Genomic DNA, 9,099 nt, shown 5'->3' with positions numbered 1-9,099 from the left:
TAACCTGCGAACAGTTTGGCAATGACTGCTCCAACAGTGATATACCATCCGAATGAATGCAGTAACACACTGAAATCACAATCACTATGCATCAAAAAACATTTAACAATTTGCCTGGCAAAAGTTCGGTAGAAACTAACCTTGCAATTTAATGCAGATATAGTGCACACACCAGTGATTGTGGTGTCATCTTATATTTGCTTGTGTCATTCTGTTCACAGAACATGGAATTGTGTGTTATTGTATTGAAGAGCAAATGGAGTTGGTTATCCAGTTAAGGGAGATATAATAAAATATTAAAATGTCCATTGTCAGCCACAAGACACATTATTCGTGGATCATAATATCTCCATCAGGTGTTTCATATGCTTGTTCCTGAGCTGTATCCTTTTCATCAGAAGCATTGTCTGACATCGAACAGTTGCATTATATAAGAGCACTGCTGTCAACTTTCAAAATGTTTGGGTATGGAAATGAATGTTAGGATAGTACTTAAAATAATACTCTAATAATGAGATCTATGTGCACAAGTAGAGACATGGCCATAACAGACTACCAGAGATAATATAAAAATGTTCTCAGCTGATAAAAGGAAGCAACAAGAATAAAAATCATGGGACATGGACTGGTATTTGTAGCTGGATACACAATATATGTAAAATAAAAATATTTATTTACATCAACAAATTTATTTTGGAAGGTGTACAGTATGTACATAGATTACAGTAAAAATTAAACAGTGTTTATGTACTATAATACTACATAACATCTTCCCTCAAGATGAAGTACAACAAACACAAACTGTTTGAATTTACAAGGAAGGATTCTATGAATACAAGTAGTGGTACATCAGTGTGAAACTGTGGAGAAATATATAAATAACTAAAACATAACTAAAAATCATTTAAATAATGATAACATAAAATATATGGCTTTATATCCATTCCACTGAGAAAAGATTTTAGTCCCTTTCTGTTGCAAATCAGGTAAAAGTTTATCACATTGCAAATGAGAGGAAGGTTTGGACAGTGAATATAAGGATTAAAGATAACATGTACGGTAATTCTGTTTGTGATGTTTCATAAGATTGACACTGCAGTATTTCTAAACATATATTGTTTGATGAAAGCTAGCTTTAAGTCCGTAGGAAGGTAATTTCTTAACATGAAACCAAAATCCTAGCTGTTTAGACAAGTCATCCAAACTTTACCATAACGTAAAAGTTCATGATAACTGAAGCATTCTGAGAATTCACCATATTTTCATTTGCAATATATTTACCTTTTCTGTTACTTAGATATTTTAACATATCATTGTTTCTCAATCACATTAGGAAAAATTGGGCAAGAAACTTTCATCAGTATTAAAACTGACTGCTCCATCCAAATATATCTGTGGTTATGGCCTTGCAAAAATGCAAACTAGGTATAAGTAACGGATTTGTAAGCTAGCAGTGAAAATAGTCTTATAAATTACTTTATCGGCTAACAGACTTCCAACTTTAGTAGTGTTGGCCATAGCAAAGCTAGACCCAGGAGTTATATAGTTAAAGTTGGGCCCTAGATCCAAAAGGAGGCAAAGCAACATTTTATTTGCACTTCACACATTGAAATCACTGGTAACACAGGACTCATCATTCCAAAAGTTCATATCAGATATTTTTGACGAGACATCGTTACTGTAAAGTAAGAAATATCTATATATATTTCTTAAGACAAATTTAGTTGACAGGATGAAGCTGAACAGTGTAACCTTATTTTCAGCAGATATTTTTGTGTTTGTTTGTATACTGTGCTACCAGCATTCATTGACATTATTGCTATGGAAAAGATGTAATCTGCCAGTGAAATATGATTGTATTCTGCTCCTTACTCCTTTATCATACAAACATTATATCATTTTAAGTTGACTCTCTCTATCTGCAGTCATCTAGGACGTTGAATGTTCTGAAAATAAAGGGTTTTTTTATCACCTGCTGGTAATGAAAATTTGGCACTCATTGGTCCTTTAATGACTGCTGATGATAATATCTTCCCTTTCTCAGTTTAGTTTTAATTATGGAAAGGTTCAACAAGGTAATATTTCAGATCTTACAGCTAAAATGAGAAAATGTAAAAAATAAAATTAAAAAGCACCAAATATTGTATCTTCCTGCTATTAAGGAATTATGCTGTTTGAATGTAAAAGTTTCACTTGCAGATAGTACCCATTTGTGCTTTTGTTGCAGTCCAGTATTTCAATATCAGTGGAATAAAAGTTTCCTTATACAACACAGCATCTCCTAAGAGAAACACATCACATGAAGGGAGGCAATGGAATGAGAAAAGGTAGACCAGCCATCTACATTATTCCTGATTTGACAGCTGATGAGATCGTATCGGGGCCAGCAAAGTCGTTTATCTGGCCGCTTACTCTTCATTTTCTCGGATGAACTGTCTTAATCACACATGTTTACTCTCCGCTAACAACTCACATTCTCATTTTTGGACAGTTCAAATGCCCTTCCTTCACACTGGTTGAATTCCTGCATATGTGATTTTTCCACTTAGAGAATGAAAACAGTCATACCGAAACAATATTATAGATCTTACATTTAAAGGTGAAATTTACACAAACACCATTTTAAACATCCATCTTTTCAGCGAGTGCACTGCCTGGTTTCACCCATAGATATTGCCGACTTTTCACTCAAGTTCTGCATTTCTGAATTGAGCTCCCAAGTGTTTGCGCCTTTTAAGGAAACTCACTCCTTACAACCCAGTCCAGCTGACCAGTTACAGATCCCACCAATGGGATCAAAAGATAATTGCCGTGGACACGTGTACTCCCATCCAAGGAGGTCCCCATTCTCCATCTTTGCACATGAAATGAATTTCTTACAAGAAAATGGATGAGGGAAGTTTCCTTGGTCCAAACACTCGATATAGCCATCAGTGTGGATCTTCACTTTCTTAGAGAGAGGAGCAACATCCAAAAGAGCAGGATCTACATCATCATAGTACTCGTAATCCACCACACTAGGCCGTGGACGAGGTCGCGGTGTTGCAGAGCTACTGGCTGCGGTTACCTTGGTGAAGGGCCGAGGTCGAAGGCGTGGCTCTACAGTTGTCGAGATACTGATGGGGCTACTTGCTTTTCCCCTGGTTCGAGGGAAGGTGCCTCGCCGAGGAGCAGCAGGAGTGGTAGACGGGCTGATGGACGCAGTGCTGGAGAAGAGCGGGCGATTGGGCAGAACATCGTCTTCAAGTTCAATGGAGCCTAAAAAGAAAAAGAAAAATCATAAGCTTGATGTCAGAACAAATTATCACATCTTGGGAGTAATCTATATATTTAAAATACCAGGCTGATTTATGTAACTGCAAGTTTGAGAGAATGGCTGAACCGGTTGACATCGTAGAGCATTCTGGGGAAAGCTGTAGATTTACCTGTAGATTTTTCAGAGTGTCTTCTTTAAAAGCATAAACATTTCTTGCCTTACATTTTTAAATTATTAAAGAAAAATGTAGCAAGCTGACTGGCTAAAATGCTCACCAGCACTTCAAGGCTGCCTGAACCATGAGAGCACTAAGGCATGTGGCACAATAGAGGAGGTGGAAGGGGTAAGCATGCATGCACAGTCAGATGTCTTCCTGGTCAGCTGTACTTCATGGACAGGAATAGCCACTGTTTTGCTGCCTAGCAGTTGAACGGTGCACATTAGATTGAAAATTCCTCTAAATTTAAATGAGATTTTGGTGTCTGGATTAAAATTAAATTCCACAGCAGCTGACGATATTCAATTAGCACAGCTGAATGTGAGATACACCTCTAAAGTCCCAATGGCAAAGAGTCATTCATTAATGTGTGTAAATTGTCTTCTAAAATGTATCACAGGTTAAGACATTCCATTCCTTCTTGTGGGAAAATTTCATAGGTTTTCCTGTTTGGCCACATGCTTATCGCCAAACATTTCTGTATTCTCTTCTCTTTGACCCTTCTTCAAAATACATATTATGTATTGGTCAGGAGGATAATTAAATACAATCTGACAATTTGTAAAAGGTGCAACCGTCAATTCGGATCAAATGTGAGATTTTTATTTTTGCAAGCTGCTTTACATCATACAGACGCAGATAGGTCTTATGGCGACAATGTGATAGGAAAAGGCTAGGAGTAGAAAGGAAGCATTTGTGGCCTTAATTAAGGTAAAGGCCCAGCATTTGCCTGGTGTGGAAAGGAGAAACCATGGAAAACCATCTTCAGGGCTGCTGACAGTGGGGTTCGAACCCACTATCTTCCGAATACTGGATACTGGCCGCAGTTAAGCAACTGCAGCTATCGAGTTCGGTGACATGAGATTTATAGTCTGTAATACTCGTTAGAAATTGGAACGTTTCCCAACAGCTCCTAAACGGAATCAGATTAGGGCCGCATTCTAAATAGTATTGACAAAAATTGTTTAGATTTGCAAATAATAAGTTGAGATAGAGGTGGACAGAGAGCTCCAATCCTCAAATTGACTTAACATTTGATAAAAAACTTCCATTTTCCTTCAATTCGCTTGGCATTTTGTATCAAGATCAGTAAACCTCAAGGAACGTGAAGATGTCTATTTAACTCAGTTTTCAGCCATGGCAAGTTAAATGTTGCAATGTCAAGAGAGGGATAGTTTAAAGTTACAATAGTGCTAAAAGTTAATTGTACAAGGAATGCACTGAACAAGTGGCTGCGTGGTTTGGGTCATGTAGGTATCAGCTTGCATTCCGGAGATACTGGGTTTGATCCCTACTGTTGGCGGCCTTGAAGATAGTTTTCGGTGGTTTCCCATTTTCAAACTAGGCAAATGCTGGAGCTGTAACTTACGACAATGGTCACTTCATCTCACTTCTAACCTTTTCCTATCCCATCGTCGCCATAAGGCTTACCTGTTTTGGTGCATGTAAAGAAAATTGTAAAAAAATAAAATTAAAAAAATAGTACAAGGAATGCCATATGTAAGGAAATCCTTCAGTAAATATTTACCCCATTGACCGTCACATTTCAATTAGTAATAATAATAATAATAATAATAATAATAATAATAATAATAATAATAATAATAATAATAATAATAATAATAATAATAATAATAATAATAATGGTTTCATGTTCTGCTAACTAATCTGACAGTTTTTGGAAGACTCTGAAGAACCAGCATTTTGCCACAACTAGAGCTTTTTATGTGCCAGTAATTCTATCAGCATGAAGATGGTGTATATTATAATAATAATAATAATAATAATAATAATAATAATAATAATAATAATAATACTAATAATAATAATAATAATAATAATAATAATGTTTTCACGTTCTGCTAACTAATCTTATGGTTTTCGGGTGACACCAAAGAACCAGAATTTTGTCTAACTGTAATTTTTTATGTGCCAGTAAATCTATCAGCACAAAGCTGATGTATTTGAGCACCTGTAAATACCACCAGACTGAGAAGGGTTGAACCCACACCTTGGATCTACCATATGAGCCACTCCGCTCGGTTGAAATTAAACAGAATTTGGAGATGCATTTAATGCTGTAAGATGACAGATGTATGAGAGGTGAACAAGAATGATTATCTGTTAAGTTTCCAACTCGGAGGCTGGTTGAATTCTCAAATATCACCACTGGAGGTATGCAGTTATCGAAACTACAAAAATGATGGTAGCGCTAAGTGAGGTGTACTAGATAAGATGAGGAGTGAGGTAGCTTGCCATTGCTTTCATTTCAAAGAGATTTGTAGATAGAGTGAAAATGTCTCAAGAACCTGACAATAGTTTATTCCACCAAGACCAATATCTCATCACTTATGCTTACAATAGGGAAGGCTCTGCTAAACCTGCAGTATAGCTAGTTCCACAGTAACTGAAGTATAACTTGAATGCGGCTTTAACCCAGCATGAGGAGAAGGTCTGACCAGATTTTTATGTCCCCTGAACATCTTGTACTATGATAATAAAGGTTGTGATCTATGCAGTTGATCCCTTTGTTGGAAGCGTAAAGAAATTTCAGTACTTACCCATTGTACTATGTTCGGAAGAGTGTATTACTATTTTCAAGTAGTATTATTTGCAGTGTATTCATAAACTATGGCAGTAGGTTTTAGCCAAAGTATTACAATTACAATTAAGTGAATGAAAAAGTAAATTATAAATGTTTTGAAGTTAAGTAACAGTTGTTCCAGTGTATAAATATAATTTTGGTAATCATTCTCAACATTTATCATACTTCCATTCAGGATGTGTCTTACTTTCAATTTTGCCTTAATATTGCAGATTTAGCTGAGTCCCACCTGTTTCTTTGTTAAGACCCATAAGCGTGTATGGGATGCTAAAACTGTTTCTGAAAACACCATTAACAGCTGAATTTTACACCTTTCAATATGATACTGATATCTGTAAGGCACTTAGCGAACTTTCCTCGTTAGAAATACTTAGGTCTGTTGTTGTCCTATGGTCCTAACATGAATCAGAAGAAACAACAACTTTAGCTTGAATAATTGGAGTTGTCCCCATGATGAACAGGTAGTATGTCTACCTTATACCCAAAGGCCACAGTTTCGATTCCCTGCTTTTGCAAGTATTTTAATCCTGAACTCAGTATTGAAACAGGGTTTTCTCAGTCCTGTGAGGCCAACTGAGGACAGGCAGTGGACTTGGGCATGTAAGAAAAGTAATTCAGCAGAGAACGTCCCTCCACTGATATTGGCAGATCATCTGGATATGTAGCAATTGTCTTAGCAGGCCAAGCCCCTTAATAGACTGTATGTGCCACTAATTTTTTAATTTACTTTGAATGTGGTTCATCTGCATTGATGGCATGCTCCTTTGTTCAGCATCTGCAGTGAGTCCTCCAAGTGTCCAGCTAATCCAACTAAATTAGTCGATTTCTAATTAGAGGATATTTTATTACTTACTACAGACAGTTGGTTTCTCTCCAATTCTACTCTGTCCTCTCGCAAGCTTTCAGTCAAGTCATAGAATAGTTTCCCTGTTAATTCCATCGTATTCCTGCAAATTGGAAGAATATGGTGCTAGGTACTAATACTCACCCAGTGTCTTAAATCTGCTGGGAGAAGGTGTGGCACTGATGGATATGTCGAATCCAGTTGGTTGATTGTCTAGCCCAGTAGACGGGTACTCAATGGACTCCAGTAGCTCCATATCATCAGGCACTGCTGTTGAGGAGATGGGAACCACAGGAGGCAGAGGTGTCGTTCCAAGAGAACTTAGCAATGGAGTAACTCTTCGGCGAGGAAAGTTGAACTTACGTGTCTTACCAGCAGTACTTCCTGAAAGGGAGCCATCATAGAGATATTAATAAATTATATTGACAGAAATATATCAGCTTAGATCGATTAAACTACAGATTCCATAAGATCTGCACTGTTAAATAGCATAGGTTATAGTCAGCCCCAAATTTATCGAATCTCATGTCCTATTTAACCCCTTCATTTCCTTGGGAACCATGTTTCACTGTATTCAAACATATCCATCACTTCTCATCCAGTATCTAGAGAAACAAAAATCACTTAAACGCCCTTGCCCTATGGGGGATTGATGAGAAGCGAGAAAGAACTTTCTACTGAATGACTGAACTCGGAAATGCATTACGAACATCTCTCACACATTGCCTTCATGCAGAACGTAATTTAATCTTACAACATATTTTTCACTTTTTTATTCATAATGACGAAGACAATCATCAACAGCTTTCTTCAAGATATTTCTTTCACTTTCATAGTTTGATTTGCAACTTCTTGCTAAATTGAATGAAGTTGCCCTATTTTTGTTAGCTGTATTGTAATGATAGTTGATGATTCCCAAGTGGTCCGACTCGTTGGCTGAATGGTCAGCATACTGGCCTTCGCTTCAGAGGGTCCCAGGTTCGATTCCTGGCCGGGTTGGGGATTTTAACCTTAATTGGTTAATTCCAATGGCACGGGGGCTGGGTGTATGTGTTGTCTTCATCATCATTTCATCCTCATCACGACGCGCAGGTCGCCGACAGGTGTCAAATAGAAAGACCTGCACCTGGCGAGCCGAACCCGTCCTGGGATATCCCGGCACTAAAAGCCATACGACATTTCAATTCCCAAGTGTTTCTTGAAACTCTTTTATGTTTTTATTAAGGTGTTCTGCCAACCTCAAAAATCCACTTTGATCACTCCATCATGACTCTTAAAGCCTGACTTCGTAGGTACTTCCCTTATCTAAACTTCAAATATCTGAAACTGTTGAAGTGCCTTACTGTAGTATTAAGATTCACTTGTTATGATACATTTCTTGTTACATTAGATTGTCCTTTGACAATAAATCCTATCTTTCCACATCATAGAGGCACACGGCTGTGAGCTTGCATCCGGGAGATAGTGGGTTCGAATCCCACTGTCAGCAGCCCTGAAGATGGTTTTCCATGGTTTCCCATTTTTACACCAGGCAAATGCTGGGGCTGTACCTTAATTAAGGCCACAGCTGCTTCCTTCCAACTCCTAGGCCTTTCCTATCCCATCGTTGCCATAAGACCTAACTGTACCGGTGCGACGTAAAGCCACTAGCAAAACAAACAAAAAATCCACATCATGCTGATTTTTCTTCTCAGATTTTTTATTTATTTATTTATTTATTTATTTATTTATTTAATTATTTATTTATTTACTTGGTACCTGAGGAACCTTTTATTATGAAATAGGAAATGTCCAGCGATTCATCTTGAATTGTATCTGTATGAGTTGCCAGTGATGTGTATTGAGGAACTAAACATGTTTGAAAAGGTCACTTACGTTCATCAAGCATTCATCAGCACAAGGCTCTTCAAGATTAAAAGAGTGAGTCAAATAAGTAGAATGTAAGGAAATTCAATCTTTTTGTAATGTATTTTCCTACTATATTTCAAGCAATACAATTATTTGTCCTCGATTTGTTTTTGATAAGATTGTGAACATAGTATCGACAAGTCCAGATAGTTTATGCCCAGCATTTGAAATCTTATAAAAGCACAGTTCTCCCAGGTTCGTTTCCCAGCTGGGACAGGGGTTTTAAATTGTAAATGATTAATATCCCTGGCCTGGGGACTTGGTCTTTG

General features: G+C 37.3%; 1 protein-coding gene across 1 annotated transcript in view; it reads right to left on the bottom strand.

The window, feature by feature from the left end:
- Positions 1 to 691: 691 nt before the first annotated feature.
- Positions 692 to 9,099, bottom strand: part of Cht6 (Chitinase 6) — a 526,853-nt gene continuing 518,445 nt past the window's right edge. Inside the window, exons 18-19 of the mRNA XM_068226058.1 lie at positions 7,067 to 7,306; positions 692 to 3,258 (exon numbers count right to left, since the gene is read on the bottom strand). Of these exons, the coding sequence (XP_068082159.1) occupies positions 2,744 to 3,258; positions 7,067 to 7,306 (755 nt within the window). The 3' untranslated portion in view covers positions 692 to 2,743. The remainder of the gene's footprint in view (positions 3,259 to 7,066; positions 7,307 to 9,099) is intronic.

The sequence above is a fragment of the Anabrus simplex genome, chromosome 2 (assembly GCF_040414725.1).
Source record: "Anabrus simplex isolate iqAnaSimp1 chromosome 2, ASM4041472v1, whole genome shotgun sequence".
NCBI classification, from domain to species: Eukaryota; Metazoa; Arthropoda; class Insecta; order Orthoptera; family Tettigoniidae; genus Anabrus; species Anabrus simplex.
The sequence above is the reverse complement of the archived record's forward strand: the minus strand, read 5'-3'. Positions and strand labels throughout refer to the sequence as shown.